The sequence below is a fragment of the Dromaius novaehollandiae genome, unplaced genomic scaffold (genome assembly GCF_036370855.1).
Source record: "Dromaius novaehollandiae isolate bDroNov1 unplaced genomic scaffold, bDroNov1.hap1 HAP1_SCAFFOLD_32, whole genome shotgun sequence".
In the NCBI taxonomy this organism is placed as follows: Eukaryota; Metazoa; Chordata; class Aves; order Casuariiformes; family Dromaiidae; genus Dromaius; species Dromaius novaehollandiae.
The window spans coordinates 16,369-34,597 of record NW_026991447.1 but is presented as its reverse complement, the minus strand read 5'-3'; the positions used below and the strand labels follow the sequence as shown (position 1 = coordinate 34,597).

At 51.1% G+C, this 18,229-nt stretch overlaps 1 protein-coding gene across 4 annotated transcripts in view; it reads left to right on the top strand.

Annotated features, from left to right (window-relative positions):
• LOC135326608 (sorting nexin-27) overlaps positions 1-18,229 on the top strand; it is a 40,866-nt gene that overhangs the window by 8,285 nt on the left and 14,352 nt on the right. For all 4 annotated transcript variants that reach the window (XR_010386915.1, XR_010386914.1, XM_064504424.1 and 1 more), the window contains exons 2-8: positions 5,476-5,707; positions 10,309-10,501; positions 11,511-11,575; positions 12,614-12,718; positions 13,862-13,940; positions 16,327-16,490; positions 17,805-17,894. Coding sequence is in view for 2 of the 4 variants with exons in the window: in XM_064504424.1 (XP_064360494.1) it covers positions 5,476-5,707; positions 10,309-10,501; positions 11,511-11,575; positions 12,614-12,718; positions 13,862-13,940; positions 16,327-16,490; positions 17,805-17,894 (928 nt within the window). In the remaining 2 variants the exon portion in view is untranslated. The remainder of the gene's footprint in view (positions 1-5,475; positions 5,708-10,308; positions 10,502-11,510; positions 11,576-12,613; positions 12,719-13,861; positions 13,941-16,326; positions 16,491-17,804; positions 17,895-18,229) is intronic.

Genomic DNA, 18,229 nt, shown 5'->3' with positions numbered 1-18,229 from the left:
CCAAGTGTCGGGAGCTGGGAGATACAGAGCGTTGGGTGGGGAAGATGGTGTATTGGCAGACGGTCTCCATTAAGAGACAGATGACACATGAAACTGTGGTGTGAATAGCTGCTGCCGGTTTTATTCCTTAGGCCACATCTACGCTGCAGACTCTTGCCAGCCTGGTTCTGTCACGCCGGGGGGAGAAAGCAGTGCGATTCCTGCCCGACACAGCTGAGCTGCGGGAAGAATCTTTTCACCGGCAAAACTGAGTCCTGGCCACTCTTGCTCCTTTTTTGCAGGTTATGCAGGTTGTGTCTTGACAGCAGACTGCAGAGCTGGGATCTGAGCTGTGCTTTGCCGTGGTGCCCGTGCTGGTAGCATGGAACAACAAGGAGTCTTCATCTGCTGGAAGAGCAAGGCTAGTGCAAGCAAGACTGTAAAGATGACTTAAAAATAGTTTCTCCAGTGGTTCCTTGGTTGCGTTGGTACTTTCTGACGGAACAAAGTGCAAAGGCAGACCTTGGTCTTAATCTCAAGGAAGCTTATTGCCGGCTTCCTTCCAGTAAATTTCCTTGTCATCTCTTGACAGACAGATAGTTGGGGAAATTTTAAGAAATATTCTCAGAGAATGAGTCATTCATTGTACAACTGGAGAAAATAAGTGTAATGTTCTTCTGTCCTAGGAATCTGCTCTTTAACATTGGTACGTTGGGGAATTTTGCTTTGTCAAATACATCCTCAGGGTTTCCCAGTGTCGGTGAGCGGTTCCTGTTTTTACTGCAGGGACCATTGAAAATGTTTTCCTAGAGGTGTGTCTGGGTTCAGACAGAGCTGGTCAGGGAGATGCTTTTTAGGGGGAAGCTGTCCCGTGCTGGCAGAGGGCGCGGAGTCGGGAGGGCACGGCTCGTGGAGTCAGCGAGTGCTTCAGCAGCTCGTTCCTCCCAGCCATGGTGCTGTGCCAGCCCACAGCTGCCGCGCACTTTCTTTGGCCGAGCACTTTGGAAACTCACTTTCAGAGAGGCTCTTTAACTCGTTATGGTGAACGAACACTCGCATCCTCTGCCCCCCGGCATGGCTTTTGGTGGCAGGAGCTTGCAGAAGCACAGGCCAAAGATCTTCTGTTAAACGTAACCTGCTGTAACCCTCGGAGCTCGGCTTTCCCCGTAGCACCAGGCAAGCCCCGACGGGTGAGTGCGTCGCGTCTGGCGGTGACTGGTGATGTTGTTCCGCGCGTGCCGTGGTTTCTGCTTTGCGGTCGTGTCAGCGGACGGCAAAGTGTGCCGCTGCCCCAGGTCACAGTCCGGACTCTCAGCCCGGGCCTGCCGTCGCTGGCATCTTTGGCCATGCGTTGGACTGCGGCAAGGGCGTGCGTCCCCTCTGCTCACTCACCACTTGCGCTGCTCGAAGGCCAAGCAGGGTTGTTGTGCTCTCAAATCACTTCTTACTGACTTCAGAGCTCTCCGCGAACCTGCGTTAACCTTTCTGTGAAGAAACCTTGCACCCTCTGCAAGTTGAGGAGGAAACTGGGCACTGAGGGAAGAAGACTTGCCCAACCTCATGCCGTGGAAGATGGCAGAACTTCGTGTTCCTGATTTAACCACATCTGCGTTCGGTGACATGTAGCTGAGAGAAGTGATTTGTCAGAGGAAGTTGCTCTTCCTTTGCAATCTGACGGGCCGTGCTGGGGATTGCATGTGCCTGGCCGCCGTCTCCCATCACGCAATTGTTTTCTCCACGTCGAGCAGAGTTCTCCTTTGTTTCGCTTCTCGTGCACAGCAGAGCCATGCAGCCTGTCTCCCCGTACCTCCTTTGCCGGCGGAACAGTTGGTTGGCTCTGGTTGTCTTCTGCTGCTGTTGTATCCAGGTGTCCTTTCTGTAAGGCACACATGGACCCAGCCCAACGTAGCGTCAGCTCAGCCTGGGTAGGAGCTGTACCAATAGCCCTGGGATGAGCAGTCATCTCCTAGGATGGGGTCAGCCCCCCGGCAGGGTATGGGGAACTTCTAGATTTCTTTTATTATTTTTTCCCCCTCAACTCCAGACCAAGACAGTCGCTTCAAGAGAAGAGGATCCAAGTGTCCCGTTGTCTTAGGAAAGCGCGTTCGGCCCTTCAGAGCCTGTGACCCGTTTGTGGCTGAGTAAACAGCGTGTTGCTCAGCTGTGCTCATCTCGCCTTGCCAGATGCTTCTGATTTCTTTGTCATATGATTTGCTGTTCTCTTTCTTCTTAGGTTTGTTGATGATTATTGCAGGCTGAGTTGCTATGGTGACTTTCTTGCAAAGGTGCTAGTCCTCCGGCCCTGTGCTGCTGCAGTACCGCCTGCTCCTTTCTGCTCCTTGGGGCTGCGGAGCAGGAGGCCGGCGTAGCGGAGGGGCAGCAGGGCTGCTATTGAAATAGCATCTCATCTTGGAAAGAAGCCTTTCAGCTTGGAGTGATCGAGAACTGGGAGCGAGTTTTATCTTTTTTTTGTGAATGAAATGTTGCATTGCGGTCTAATTGTTGGGAGGGATGGGGTGTCCGAGTCCCCCCCATGTGCTGAGGGCTCCTGGGTCCTGTCTCAGCTCTGGGAGGAGATGTGTGGCAGCAGAAATGACCAGGGGCTGAGGAAGAGGAGGAAACTGCTGAAATGTTTGTTCTTAGTCTGCTGGCAGAGGGGAAAGTTGCAGCGTCTGAGGTCTCTGCCGACGGGGAAATTACGTTGAGGACCTGGTTCAAATCCAGCTGGGGCTGAGTAACTGGAAACCATCCTTGACTTTTGAAGACTTTAGGAGGAGACTCCTGGAATCCTCAGTGTGGGTGGCGGTGGCCAAAAGCCTGCGTTGCCAGTTGGAAGGACGGCTCTGCCCGTCGCCGGCTGGCAGCAGACTCCGCAGGCGGCTCGAGATTCGGTGCGAGACGGTGACTAAACTCTCCTGCCTTCAGTCTCCTGTTCTCAGGGCAGGACTGAAACGTGCAGGTGAGGATTGGTACGGCCTGACGTCCCTTGTGCAGTACCTGGTGGGGACAAACCAGCTTCAGTCGCTGTGCCACCAGAGCTGCTGGCTCTATAACCCCATCGAACGAAATTACATGGGGGCAGGATTTAGTTCTAGCCACATGGAAATGATTTCCCGTGTAAGTATAAACTAGCAGCACATGAGTGTTGATCAGGTGGAACAAATGTGATAATTTCTTTAATGTGACACTGAATTTCGGTGACTAACAGCTTGACTCAGGAGTGAGGACTGCCCTGCAAGATGGAGTTTGCTGCGTTAGAGGCCGTGCTCCCACCGCGCGGTCGAGCTGGCCAGTGCGGAGGGGATTTTCCTGCTTCATGAACTTGATGGCCTAATGCAATGGTTGTTGTAAAAGCTGTGCGTGGCTTTTCGAGCACCCTTATCCTGAAGAGCCCAGAGGCTGCATCCAAGGATTGCTGCTTTATTCCCTCCCTGAGATTTATATGGGAGCTCTGTGTAGCTGAGCTTGAAGTAGGCTGATAACTGTGGTTAATACCCAAGCTGGAGGAAGCTTTCTCATCCAATTCATGGCAAAGCACAAGCACTGTCTTTGGCACGGAGTATACGCACAAGCACTGGGGTTTTTTTGTTGTTGTTTGGTTGGGTTTTTTTGCTTTTTTAAACTTGGTTCAGAGCCTGGGATCTGTCACACAGATTTGTAAGTTGAGATCAGATCTTTCCAGGATGATTCTTAAAAGTAAAAGGTTCAATAAAAAATGATTGATGCAAAGTGATAAGAGCTGTTCTTTTTCATTTGAGAGCTGGAGATGAAAATCCCAAACCCACACTTGACTTAAGGCAAGCTCAGGTGCTTCTGTGACTAACATTAGGCCTTCAGCAGTAGGATGGTGAGAATCTGTTCTCGGGCTCCAGGGAGAAGTCGCCAGCTTGCCAGAGGGAATAGTTGAGAGAATTTCCTCCCTCTGCCTGCATGGTCGGCATTCGGGGCTGGGAAAGCGCAGGCTGCTTTCCTTTTGCATTCCTCTGAAGCGTCAGGTAATGACCATAACCCCTATTCTGTGCTGCTGGTTACACTAGGCTTTATGGTAGAGAAATCCCTAGGTGTAAAGGAAAACAAACTGGGGTTGAGGCTTGGTTGCTGGTGGCAGTTTGGCAGCAACCAGAAGCCCCTCAGCTGGTTTGTTCCAGGCTTGTTTCAAGCTGCTGCTGGGGAAGGAGAGGTGAAAAGGGACCTGTTGTCTCTAACGATCTCCGGGCTCGCCGGCAGCCTGGCTTGAGCATGTCCAGGCTGCCGGGTAGGGATGCAGTGGGTGAAGCTCTGCCTGTTCCTGTTTATACAGGGAATGTTTCGGATACCAAACTCTAACAGAGACACTTGTGATGACTGAAAGTTTATGGAGGCATGATACTAAATTTAGCTCTTATCAGGAAGAAAAACAGGCTTGTCCCTTTCCAGATTTGGAAGAGAACCGAACAGCTCTGTTTGGACCTATGGCTTCATTTCCAAGCAGTGTCTCTCCAAGCTGGCCAAGGTGTGGTCTGTATCTTCTGGGCTAAGCAAGAGCAAAGCGGGGGTTAACCAACTGCCCAGGTCTGGCAGGGAGAGCAGGAATGTCAGGAATGCTTAGAGGTGGCTTGGATGGGTCTCAGGTCTTCAGAGGGCTTGTAGAAAGCTTGGGGCGTAACTGGACGTGCTCTTGTGATCAAGTTGGAACAGTTTAAGAAGTGGAAATGTTGTAGAGTGCACCAGTGCTCCTGGGCTGTCTGGGGGTGAAGCAAAGCAGTTTGTCTAAAAGTAGCTTAAGCGAATGTGCATCTCCTTTGCATTGCACCAAAGTAGGTGTGCTTGTGGGTGCTGTGTCTTGGTTGATGGGGACAACAGCCTCTGAAATCGCTTATCTTCACTCCACAAACGTATCTGCCTGCTTTCTCATTCTCGTTCACCTGGATATTTCAATTCATATTTAGGGAAATCTGTTTTGGAGCTGTCGAGGGTCATGCAGTGTTCTGGGAGGTTAAGAAATGCTAAAAACTGCAAAAATTGGATTAAAGATGTAATGGGGTGCCTGAACTTTGTGAAGAAGTTTTAGCTGTTTCTGAAGTCATTAAACATAATTCAGTAACTAATAACCCAAGAAATCACTGGTTGGAAAATTAGTTAATCTAGATCAGAATGAAACTAGACCAGCCGAGCAATTCAGTCCTCTTGCGAAGCGCACGCCGGCAGAGCGGTCGGCTTTCTGGTGCTTTGCAGGCAGAACTGAATTGCAAAACACACCTCCACCGAAGCAGAACTTGCAGAATTTTAACATGAGAACTAAGAAGGGGGATTTTTTTTGTTTGTTTGTTTTTTTTCCCTCCTTCCTAGCTTGTGTAACCTATTAGGAGAACAGATCTGAAGCCGCAGACATCTTCAACTGGGAAATTTTCAAGGGAAGCAGATACGTGATGTACTGCTGGGCTGGTCCTGGCTTGGTTTGAGGGCTCTGCTGTCACCTTTGCCTTGCTCATGGCCTCTATGCTTTCTCTTTTACAGGAATGGGGTGAATGTGGAAGGGGCAACTCACAAACAAGTGGTGGACCTGATTCGCGCAGGAGAGAAGGAGTTAATTCTGACCGTGTTGTCTGTACCTCCCCACGAGGCAGATAATCTTGATCCGAGTGATGACTCTTTGGGGCAGTCGTTCTATGACTACACAGAAAAACAAGCTGTGCCCATCTCCATCCCCACATACAAGCACGTGGAGCAAAACGGCGAGAAGTTTGTGGTTAGTATCGGTTTGGGACGTGCCTTCTGGAGATCGGCGTGGGTCTGCGCCCCGAGCTGGTGTGCTCCGTGGTGTTAGGGACAACTGATGGCAACGCTTTCTTTCTGTGTTCAGGATGGAGATGAATGAACTTATTATCGACTCTCTTTGAAACTGTCTTATTTAGGCTCGCCTGTCCCTATTGTCGTGTTTGGTTATTCTTTTGCAGCTGTTGTCTGTGTGCTGGGAAGTTTTTATTAATGCAGCTTGGATAGTCTGATCTCTTGTGAAGATTAAATAGGGAGTTACTATTTAGCTTGTATGTGCTTTTATATTTGTGCCTCCTATTTTACATCAAGTGCTAAGGACATCAGTGATGGATGTAAAAGCAATAAGAACAGATGCCTGGCAGCATAACTTCCCATCTACAGCATGAAGCTGTTGTAATCTCTGTTGGTTTCCCTCTGCCTTTCCTGAGAGCACGCTGTGTAAGAGCGAACCTCTGCCCTGCGCAGAACGAGGAAAACCTTCCCCCGGTTCGGGAGTCACGGCTTGATCCCTCGTGCTCCCGTTTCCCCTAGCGCCTCTCTTCGCGTGTGCGGTAGTTCTGATGCCCGGGAAATGAGTGCCTGACCTCTTCTGTGCGAGTTCTTCCTTTTCTTTTCCCTTTTGTGGGTGTGGGGGAAATAATTGTAAAAAGCCTTTGCTTTGGGTGCCCCCTCCCAGCTGCGTTTGCTGGGGAGGCTGGCGCTCAGTCTCGGCGAGAACCTGCTCTGTAACAAAAGTACCTGAAATGGATGCATCCTCCGAGGCTTCAGATTGATCCTGGCTTATTAGGGAAGGCTGCCTGTGGGAAGGAAATGCTGTTTTTCACATTTCCAATACGCTTCCCTTCTCGTGGAATTATAACAATTTGGGGGGAGCCCGTCTTGTTCTGCGTGGCAATTCCCATTGCATTCCCGTGATCTCAGGAGAATCTCATCACTTCATATTGCAGAATACCACTTCAGTTTGTTTTCCTCTTAGCTCCAGTGAAGCTTTACTAATTACGGATTGAATCAGCTGCAGAATCAGACACTATTATATGGGCTATATGCTGCCATTATCAGCTGCAGCTGAATGCTTAAATCTGGTTATCTTGATGGTATTTATTGTGCTTACAGCTGGGAGCATGCACTGGGCTTGAAGGGGAGATGCTGTTAGTGGCACCAGGGATGCTGTTAGCTTGCACCTGTGCTGTGACTTGGGGTGCCCTCGCAGTTGGAACAGCAGCTGTAAAAATGGCCCTATTTTAGGGGATCAAACCTGAGTTGCAGCAACGGACCTGCCGAACCTGTGGCTTTTGCTCCTGTTGGCACTGCAGAGCAGCTCTCGCTGTGCGAGTGTGCACGGCCCTTGCTTGCAGCATCCCCTGTTTGAGCTCTGGGGCTCACAGCTTGGGCACTGCCTTCTGTGCCCGACGTGCTGCTGGGGGTGTAGGGCTGCTCTGCAGGGATGCCCGTGTCACCCCTCGCTTCAGCAGCCCCTCCAGTCTTGGTCTGGGGTCCTTCCTGGTTTTTGCCGTCTTGAGATCCCGACGGATTGGGAGTAAAGCTTGGCCAGGCCTTCAGTTTCACCTGCTTCCGTGGTGGCTGAAGCAGTTCTGGGCTGCTTTCAGATACGCTCCTCAAGCTTGCTGCCGAGTTGTGGCAATGACTCTGTGGTCAGCATATGCTGAGACCAAACTCATCCCTGCTTTTCTCCCGTGACGCGTGGATGTGGCAGCAGCTAGGATAGAATAATTCAGGTCGGAAGGGACACTGGGATGACTGACCGAAGGAGATGTGGTGTTCCTGGGACCAGCTTGCCCTGAGATGGAGGGGCAGGATAAGGCTGGCCTGGGGTATTAGACACAGCGATTCCTTTCTTAGGCAGAACAAACCTGGAAGCAGCCTGGAGAGAGATCTGAAATGGGTTGGATGAAGGCAGACGTGTACCCAGAACTGTTCCTCTTGCAACATTTGGGGTGTGTTGAATGTCCTCGGTGGGCTAGGCCTCGCTTAGCTGTTCCACTTGGTCGCCTGGTTGCGTTATGTTCACGGACGCTTGGCTTGCAGACCTCAGGGGGCTTGCGTCATCCACCAGCTCCTCCAGCACCCTGCGTCTTGCTGTGCAGCTTGCTGCCGACCATCGCTTTGAGGACGTGCCGCAGGTCTGAGCTGCGGAGAGGATCTGCAGAGCCTGCAGCCGAGCTCCAGCTGGCTCCGCGTTTCAATACGCGACTGGTAGAGACAAAAGCCGGCCACAAGGGCGGTATTCTTCCCTCTGCGAATAACTTATTGTTAGGAGGGCAGTTACCAGCTGCCCAGCTCCTGAGGTAGCCCGTAGCTTTGTGTTAGAGCTGAATATCCTCACAGGACCAGTTTTCAGCATCTAAATGTGGGAGGGGGTCTCAAACTGGGTTCGTTGTACCAACATCCCAATCGTATTTTTCTACTGCTCTCTGTGCTGTCTTCGTTTTGCCAGAGCTAGGCTGAGTGATGAAGCTGAGGGACTTGGGACATGATGCCAAGTGTCAGGTGTCTTTGGTATGACACTGCTTTGCCTCGTGGCTGGAAGGTTTCTGTCATGCACTGACCCCTCTCACCCTCCCAGACTGCAAGTGAGGCTTAACTGGGGCAGTCTGCCTCGGGACACGCTTATGTTTGTAATGCGAAGCGCTGGGAGACGGATGACGAATTGGCTCCTGGCTCATCACTTTTTCCTCTCTCAGCTGAGGATGGAAGCGTTTTCCCAGGGAAAGCATGAGCCAGCATCGGTGATGCAGAAACTGTGTGTGTAAAGGCGGAGAAGGTTCAGTTATACTCAGCTCCTCTGAAGAGTCAGACTCACTTCAATGTGTCACCGTAGCCTGCGTGTCTCCGAACGGGACAGATGGGATCCTTGGGAGAACGAAGGCTGCAGGATTGTAGCCAAGCAGAGCAAGAACGGGGAGTGGGTGCTTTCCCCGCGGCCCTGCTATTCCAGCCCCAGGCACTGCACCTCCGTACGTGATGCTGTCAGCTCAGATATGCTGTAAGGGGCAGGAGCAAAAGGGTCCTAGAAACATGAGTTTTTAAAGAAGCAAAATGCCAAGGAGCTGCAGGGGAATGGTAGGAGCCTGATGGCCAGCTGGGCAGAAGCGTAGCCCGAGGCTGCCTGCTCTTTGCTGGACTGACAGTAGCTGTTGTTCTGATCTCCTAATCCCATCCTGGCATCTTCTCCCCCACCAAGGGCAGTCCTGGAAGGGCCGAATGCTTCTTAAAAAAGTGCAAGTTAAGGTTTTATTGGAAAATTATCCCTTTTTGAAGGTCTTCAGTCAGGTATTTGGAGTGCAAATGTGGAGGAAAAATGACCTAGGATTGTGGGACCGTTTTGGCTCTCCTCTTCTCGGAAGCAGGTTGGCTTTGCCATTCTTTGAGTCCTCTGAGAGCTGGTGAAGCCACCCTATGCGAGTCTTCAGTGCATTCCTCTCGACAGCCTCTGCCTCCCTGCCCTGCCAGCCCTTTGGCTTGGGGAGGATGGCGGAGGACGATGCTCTGCTTCAGAGGAAGGGCTGTGGTTGCAAACACTTCCCTTGTGCAACATTTTTTTTAAAAAAGTGCGAACCTGCTCTCTTCCCACTACATCCCTTTCCTCCTGTGGAGCTAATTAAGGTAACATACTGCTGTTTGGGGCTCCCTTATCACTGAGGGTCTATTAGCAACGCCTAGATAAAAGCTTGTTTAACTTGCTTGCGAGACTAAGCAGATTGGCTCTAAAAATGGAGGCGGCTGGTTAATGAATGGGAAAGGAATTCCCTGAAGAGCATTACAGCACTGAGAAATGTGCTGTGACCGTAACTCTGCTCTGGGTTTCTTATTTGGGACCGGAGTCCTATTTCCTTAGCAGTGTCCAAAACGAAACTGGAAGAGTGTGTGGATAGCAAAGAAGCTAGTTAGCGTGGGGTGTTTCTAATTGATTTAATGCCTTCTCTCCCATGGGATCTCTCGCACAGTTGGTGCCTGACAGCTGCCAGCAGCTGTGTCCAGATGCAAACATAAGCCTCCTGCTCGATTTGGGACCTCCCTGTGTCTCAGGGGAAAGTATTTGTGACCCTGAAACCAGAGTAAAGCTCTGGGACTTTTGCTGCAACACGAGGGTCGATGCTGCAGCAAGCTGGAAATTCGGCCATCGTTTCAAACCCCTCTGAGATGTGAGGATGCTCTCGTGGCTGAAAGCAGCTGATGTGATTGACACGGTTGCTGCTCTGACATCGGGCTGGTAGGGACCCTCCTGGGTGCAGCCTGTACAGAAAATGATCCAGGCGAAAGCTGTGACTGCTGGATCGGGGCTCAGGGCCTTTTGTACGGGATCTGGGGTGTGTTTCTTGTCTCCTTGTAGTGGAAGAGCACCTTGAGTTCATGCTGACCCTGCTGCTGTCAAAAGGAGGAGGAGATGGTAGTCGAACGTCATTTAACTATGAGTGTTGTGTTCTCATTCTACCTCGAATCCTCCTGATGTAGCTGTGTGCTACCTGTGTGTCCAGGAAGGCAGAACTGAACCAGTTTGTATTTGGAAAGCTTTTTTGTCCCTTGGTGAGACTCTTCTCTCCTCCCTGCCAGGTGTACAATGTTTACATGGCAGGCCGCCAGCTCTGTTCGAAGCGGTACCGCGAGTTTGCCATCCTGCACCAGAACCTGAAGCGGGAATTTGCCAACTTCACTTTCCCGCGTCTCCCAGGGAAATGGCCCTTCTCCTTGTCGGAGCAGCAGCTGGACGCCCGGCGGCGAGGGCTCGAGGAGTACCTGGAGAAAGGTGCGGTGCCCAGGTTGCATGCTGCCTTCCTTGCGAGTGGGAAACCGTTCTTTGGGGTACCTCCTCCTGTGGTGATCCTAAAGCTTGAACTTCACCAACATTTGCTTATCTGTGAAGGAAAGAAGCTCATTTGTAGCTGGATTGGATTTTACAGCTGAAATGCTGAGAGGGAGCTCAGACTTGTCACGGCTTAGTGATGGGTGTGTTTATTGGCTGGCAGTGCACTTAGAGCAACAAAATGTGTAATTAGTTTTTAATGCTCAACGAGCTTTCATTTATCATGTCGTATTGCTTGCCAGTAATCTTGGAGATTGAGGGAGAGGAGGAAGAGGAGGGAAGCTTCGGAATGGGGAGAAAGTCACATTTGAGGCCTCTTTCTTGGGGGATATTTGATTCGGTGTTTGAGCGTAACAGGCTCCCTTCTTACCCAGCACCTAGAATTAAAACCCCTCTTCCCGCAATAGTGGTGGTTCAAGATTTCCCCACCCAGCTGATACCTCAGCCCTGCCTTTCCCAGCTCGTTTGTCTTCATCCCCATTTACCAACTGGGTGTAGGACGGGGGAGACTGGTTGAATGTTGGAGGCAACATGATACAGTTTGGTTCAAACTTTCTTGCTGAACTTGGCCTGAATTCACAAATAGTTTCAGTCCCTCTGGAAGAACTTTTTAGAGGCAGAAGTGCTATTTATGAAATACTTGCCCACTTTTAAGTATAGTTTAAATGTCCTGTTGGCTGGGTGCCTGGGGCCTAGATTTCACCTGTCAGGAGTTACTCAACACCACTTTATGCTTGTCACTTGATCAGTCTTCCTGCTAGTAAACCCGATACAACCCTAGAAAGCCCTTGCTTTGAGAAGGCTTTTCCTGACTAGGGATACCACCTTGTTTCATGCAGCCCATGAAACAGTTATTACCCGTTTGCTTCTGCCTTCCTTCAGAGTGGTCCCGGGAGGGAGGGCACTGCCTTTTCCCTGGGCCCCCCGCTAACCAGTGCTCTCTGTCCTGCAGTGTGTTCGATACGAGTCATTGGGGAGAGTGACATCATGCAAGAGTTTCTGTCGGAGTCGGATGAGGTAGGCACGCCGGGGATGGCACCGAAACTCGGCCTTGGCCTTCGCTGTTGCAAACAGAGGCCACAAATGCTTGGTAAAGCTGGATCAGGGAGCAAGGTCACTCCCTGCCAAACTATCAGGTAGCTGAATAGAAAACCATGGCAAAAACTGAAGGCTGTAGTTTGCTGTCTGTCTGTTGTGTTACCTGTAGGGGACCTTTTCCCCTTTGCAGCTGCCAAGAAGAGCTTTGCTGCTCTCGGAGGTGTGCACAGACCAGTCAGCCGTGAGGCCTTATTTCTTCCCCCAGCTCTCTGGCAAGGGGAGACCTAGTGACAAGTACATCCACCAGCTTTCCTGTTGGTCTCTGTTGCTTGTGGCAGCCCAGGTAGTTCTGCAATTATGAGCTGTTTGTATTTGTCAGCCTTTGGACAAAAAGGCAACAGGCACTCTGAATACCAGCCCATCCAACTGCTTCTCCTGAGATTTGGATTGTAGGCAGCAGCAGTGAGTTTTTACTTGCTCTCTAGCTGCTTCCAGCCTTTCCGTGGTGTGCTAAGTTGCTGTGTCCAGGAGTTTTTTTCCTCTTGCTCTTTACTGGCATACCCAGGAATGGAAAATCCTACTCCATCGTAGTCTGAAGCAATTTGCTCAGCTTCCTGTCTCAAAGCAGAGCTTGCTTCTTCCTTTTTCTTTCAGCATTTCTCTGATGCAGTCTGGAATCAGATTTTTGAGGCTGGCAGAGCAGCTGGATTTCTCCTGTTTATTAGAAGTGAATATGTGTAAATGACCCTTTTAATTAGCCAGTCCAAGGGCTCGTGCGAGGCAATAGTCCCTACAGCTCAGGGCTCAGTGCATGGGAGTGAATCTAGGTGTCTGCCCTGGGAGATGCACTGATCCCTGGGCTCAGCTCTGTAGGCTGGATCTGTGGACTAAAGCATGCATTAGTTAACACAAATACCTGTGCTGCAGACACTGAAGCTGGAGGAGATGATTCCAAGCCCTGGTAACCACATCTAAAGGACTCTGGTGATTTCCATCCTTTTTTCTTCTCTCCTTTAGAATTACAACGGCGTCTCAGACGTGGAGCTCAGAGTAGCATTACCAGACATAACGACAGTGACAGTCAGGGTCAAAAAGAACAGCACTACAGACCAGGTATACCAGGTGAGCCGCATGTTTCTTGCCTTGACCGGAAGATTAATGCGATTCAGACTTTAACCAAGACCCCGTGGATGCCTGCTTGCCTCCCTCTGCCGCTCTCGAGAGCAGGTGGGCATCAGTGACGCTGCTCCGCTGTAGCGGAGGGAAGAACAACGCTAGAGGAGTCTAACCTTACGCCTTGCTGAAGCAGCATTTTCTCTGGCAGGCTTGGCTGCAAGGATGGAGTCATCTGAATTAATTTTCACTGATAATATCTTAAAGCTGGCGGATGGCTCTAAGCACTAGACAGATTGTGTATTATGGCTGCGGTGGAGGAGTTGGATCCAAGAGCCGTCTGCATCCAACGCATGAGTCTTGTTGCGGCTGTGTGGCAGGACAGCAAGTTGAGTGTTTAAGCATAGCAGCCCATCCTGGGAATCGCCTGGGCAGGTTACTGGTTTGCAAGTGGCACGTGGCCCAGTGCTTTAAGTGGAAAACCGAGAACAGCTAACTTTACCCAGCAGTGCTGGGGGAAAAGCAGAAGCTGTCAATGGATTGGGGGAATAAGAGGATGCAAGGGAGACACTTTTCTAAAGGGGAACTCATAACAGATAAATTATTGCTGCAAGTGAGGGAGCCAAAGGGTTGCAAAAGAGCAGACCCCCAGGAGCTCTCGATCTGCTGAGCAGAATTCTGCGAGTGGATTGGATTTGTGGTATATTCATGCATTTGGGGCCCAGACCGTTGGATTTCCATGTAGCCTCCATCGAGGTCTGTTAGACATGGCTGTTGCATTAGCTTGCAGGACTGAAGTATTGCTGGGGAAAACTCCTGGGGAGTTGTGCACGCCTCTTGTATTAGGAACTGAAACTAGAGGCATCAGAAGAAATGACCTAATTGTCAGTGGTGGCACTTAAAATCTAGAGCAGTTTACAGGAAGGCAAAAGCAGGAGAATCTAAGCCCTTGCTAAAGAAAAAGCCTGAGGGTTTTTTTGGTTTGTTTTTTATACTGGAAGCATATTCAGGTTTTCCTTGGTGACTAATACCTGGGGCTAGTGAAAGCTTGTGAAAAAAATCTGTACGAAGTTGGCCTTTGCCCTGCAGAAGGACTGCCAGAAGTTGGCTCCTGTTTTGCTGACCCTGTTTTCCTGTTTGGTTGCTCTTCAGGCTGTGGCTGCTAAGGTTGGAATGGACAGTATTACCGCAAACTACTTCGCCTTGTTTGAAGTGATCAATCACTCCTTTGGTAAGTCTTTAATTGCCTCAATAATGACAAGCAACCGAGGAAAAAGCTCTGCGGTGCTAGCAGAGCCCAGTGGCACACTCGCTGAGGTCTCACTGTGCTCTCAAAACGAGGAGCCCCTGGGAGGAATCGGCCAGGCACAGCAGGCTCTGATAATGAGGAGCCCTCAGAGTTTGATGGCTTTTTTGCTTCTGCTGCTGCTTGACTTTCTTTTTCTTAAACAGTTCAAGGAGACGAACTTTTTGTTAAATAGATTCATTTTTGTTCGGTTCAAAGGGGCCAGTGGGCTTAGAAAAAGTGGCCGGTATCATTGAAACGCAGCTGCCTCTGGAGAGGGGGGTGCCAGCTGCATCTTGGTGCCGAGCGAAGGTGCTGGAAAAGAAATTGGATCGAGGGCACACTCAGAGTCTGCGCTCACGTGGGAAGCGTGGAGCTGTGTCCAGCCAGCTCTGTCCACAGACAAGCCTCTTTTCCTAAGGGATGCATGCTGCAAACTTCATCTTAGTTTTTCATCCGTCCTTCAGTGTTTGAATCCTGATGGGTTTTTTTATTGCTTGACTGTGGGATTGTGAGTGATTGTTTTGGCACTTGAGCAATTGCCATCCTTCCAGCTTAGCATGCGTTGGGGTCTCCTGGCTGCTGTTCAGATTCGAGGCCTCAGCAATCTCTGATTTCACCCAGCTTCATGCCTGGTTTGCTCAAGCTGAAGAGAGTCCGAAATGTTGCGGTCGTACCACAAAACGAGTGTAGTGGTTTTTTTCCTGGGCTGGATTGTGAGCCAAAGGTAATTCTCCTAACTAGGTGGGCACCTTTATTTCTAGATGGTCTTACCTATATGCCTTGAGCTTATCCAAAAGCCTACAAGCAGCCTTGTTCTTGTACACTGTGAGAAGAGATTTCTAGAACTGTTCCTCATGTCTGCGAAATCCTGGCTTGAGTGCTGGGGCAGTTTTTAGGTTCTCAAAGCCCTTCTAAACTGATCCATCTCACAAAACAGACTGAGGGTCAGCAAAGTCTGCCAGTCCTCTGCAGTTTCCTGGAAAACTGTTGCTCTCACAGAACTGCCTCTGCACCCCTGCACTGGGGGTCACTTGCCGAGGGATACCTGGCGCTGGGGTGACAAAGCAGGACACGGACACGGTGGGGAAGTCCCTAAACTGGAGGGCAACGTGCTTCCAGATTGCCGAGGCTGTGCGGAGAGCCTCAAGTGGGAATGCCCCGGTGTGAGAGATGGACATGGCAGCACGCTGATAGTTTCATGCAGGAAGCTTTTTGTTGCCAGACTCTAACTGGTGCTAATAATTCCTTGTTCCTGTGAGTGCTGCACTTCTCAAACAAAAGTATAAGCTCTAGTTAACCTTTATGACTTGCACTTTCATGACACGCTCTATGAACAACCATATTTATTCCTATCTGGATACATTCCATTTAATTTCCCTGGAAACCGTAAGCTCCATCTGCAGTAAGATAGTGATCATGTTCTACCTGATAAAGGAGATGTACTGGCACTCGTTTTTTTGTCCATCATAGTCAAGCGAAGCCTATTTGAACACAATAAACATCTCGACGGGGCTTGCTGGTGACCCAGCTGCTCCAGCTTGGCCGAGTGCTGCGGCAGGTTTTTCCTGGCTCCGGTGGCAGACTGCTGGGATGGAGAGGTGTCCCACGTGACAGGAGTGTCTCATGGCAGCTCTGTGGCCTTCTCGGGCACCGCTAACCTGCAAAGGCTGGGAGTTGCAGGAATGAGTTGCCTCAGGTCACCATGAGGACAAGGAGAGGCACCTCTAGATAACTATGGAGAAATGGAAACGAAAAGACTCCCTCAGGAGACTGGGGACAGTCCTAAACAGTGTCCTGCAAGGTACGCTATGAAAACGCTGCGTAGGATCACAGTGCCCCGTACTTAAGGCAGGGTAGACCTCCCCGTGCTCACCAAAGGATAAAATCAAGTTGTGCTGATGCCTGCCAAACGTGCTCTTCCTCTGCTGAGCGGCGTGTCCTTGGCTCGTGCCCTGCGCGGCTGGACGGTCGGCAGCTGGGCAGCAGCATTCGCGGCTCGTCCTGGCACCTGCCTAGAGGAGTTTAGTTTCAAGGGAATTCCTGCTGGCAGTTTTGCTAGAGGCAGTTGCAAGGGACCGACATCCGACGCTGTGGAAGCAGGTATTCAAAAAAAGCTGGATTCGATCAGGGAGGGAGAAGAAAAGGGCCTTGGAGGCAGAGCTAGGGTCCTGATCCCGGCTGGAGGATGGGAAGAAGCTTTGCTGGGTTGGCTCAGCTAACGGCCTTTACCAGCGTTGGTTTGTACAGCAGCCGAGCCCAGGTCGCAGCCGAACGCTGCCGATGCTGCGCAGGGCAACGTGCTTACCTCCGTGTCCTGTGTTTCTTCCAGTGCGCAAGCTGGCGCCCAATGAATTCCCCCACAAGCTCTACGTGCAGAACTACACCTCGGCAGTGCCGGGAACGTGCCTGACCATCCGGAAATGGCTTTTCACTACAGAAGAAGAAGTTCTTCTCAACGACAATGACCTTGCAGTCACCTACTTCTTCCATCAGGTAGGTGCCTGGGAGCCCCTCAGCTCTGATGTTCTGCTGGAGGTGAGCCAACACCTGCGGGTAGTCAAGTGCTCGGCTCCCAGAACTGCTCCAAAAGCTGCTCTCCGTTGGCATACTGGCACCACAGAGTGTGAACCTGAGGGACAGTCCTGCTTAGATAACTTTAAGGAACAGAAACCCCTGTCTGGATGTCTTGGTGACCTTGCGTGAACTTGTGGTGAAGTCCTGATTAGAGGGGGACTCAGGACTCCTGGGTTCTGCTGCTCTTGTTCCTGGTAGCTGCCTTCCCAGAGCAAACGAAAAGGAACCTGGGAGGTTGGACTCCTTGGATAGGATTCATTTTCCTCAGCTCCGTCTATTGTCGGTGAAGAGGTCTGTGACCAGCTGGGGTACAGACTTCTCCCTGTCAACTATGAGGGCTGGGGACTTTTCTGCTTGTGATTTTATTTGACCCATTTTATGCCAATACTCTAGGATGAAGTGAGCCCGAGAAGAGCCATGTCCCCCCCATTGGCTGTATAAAGCCAGTCTAGGATGACCAGCTCAAAGGTAGATGTCTGCAAAGTTCAGTAAGGTGAATCCTGCACCGTCTCTGTCTTAACCACCAGAAATGCTGTCCCGGTGCCCTCTGATCTTGGGCCTGTACCAGCCCCTGGTACAAACTGAAATAAAAGCAGTACTTGTCAAGTACTTTGCTCTCCTAGACTGGCTGTTATTTTACTGGTTGGCAGTTTTAAAAGCCGCTTTGTGTGCGGGCAGGGGTCCTTGCTGGGCAGAGCCCGGGGTGTGCGGGTGAGGACCTAAAGGAAGGGACTGTACCTGCTCAGTCCTGCCGAGTAAAACACCTTTTTCTGCCAGTACCGCTCTTCTGCAGCGCAGTGGGTAACAGCCAGCAGGCTCTGTTGGAGATGGCTACACACGTGTGTCTGGAGTGGAAGGGTCCTACCGGCCTGTCCTGTGTTTGTGTGAAGGCAACAGCAGGACACCGAGTACCAGCATTTCCTGATCGTCCTCTTTTGCCAGGGACGTTCTTCTGACCTGCTTCTAGGGCCTCAGGTCTCTGGAGCCTTGTGTTCCTCAAGGCAGGTAGAGGCTTGCGGCTGTGAGCGTGGCCGGGAGAGGCAGGAGCCACCCCTCCGAGCCCGGCCATCCCTTTGCCTCTCCGGGTGCGTTGGTCACCTCCTGCCCACCAGGGCTGCGAATTCGGGTGGCTCTTCAGAGCAGCCTCAGGGCCCGGCAAGGGAAGGCAGAGCGCTGTGACTCGGTGAAGAGCTCCTGTAGTCCTGACCTCCTAGGTTTCTTTTTTCTCTTCAGGCTGTTGATGACGTCAAGAAAGGCTACATCAAAGCAGAGGAGAAGTCCTACCAGTTACAGAAGCTGTGTGAGCAGAGGAAGATGGTCATGGTGAGTTTATCTTCCCTTGCTCTGGCAGGTGAATCGCAGTGCTGTCTCTGGAAAGGAGATGCATGCAACTTTAGAAAACACAGCTTTCCTTGGAAAGCGGTAGCTGTGGAGACCTGCGGGGGTGTGGGCTTAGCACGGGAGGGATTGGCAGGGTGTGCAAACACACAAGAATGCCAGGCGCAGGGTTGGGCCGTGCCCAAGGGTCTGCCACTGCGTGAACCAAAAAAGCTCCTTGTGCCTGGTGAGTTCGTACGGGGCGGGGGCATGTCCTTGGCAAGATCACACATTGGCTCAGGTCCAAACAAGGCAGCAATAAAACTCGTGTGCTGTTGCCA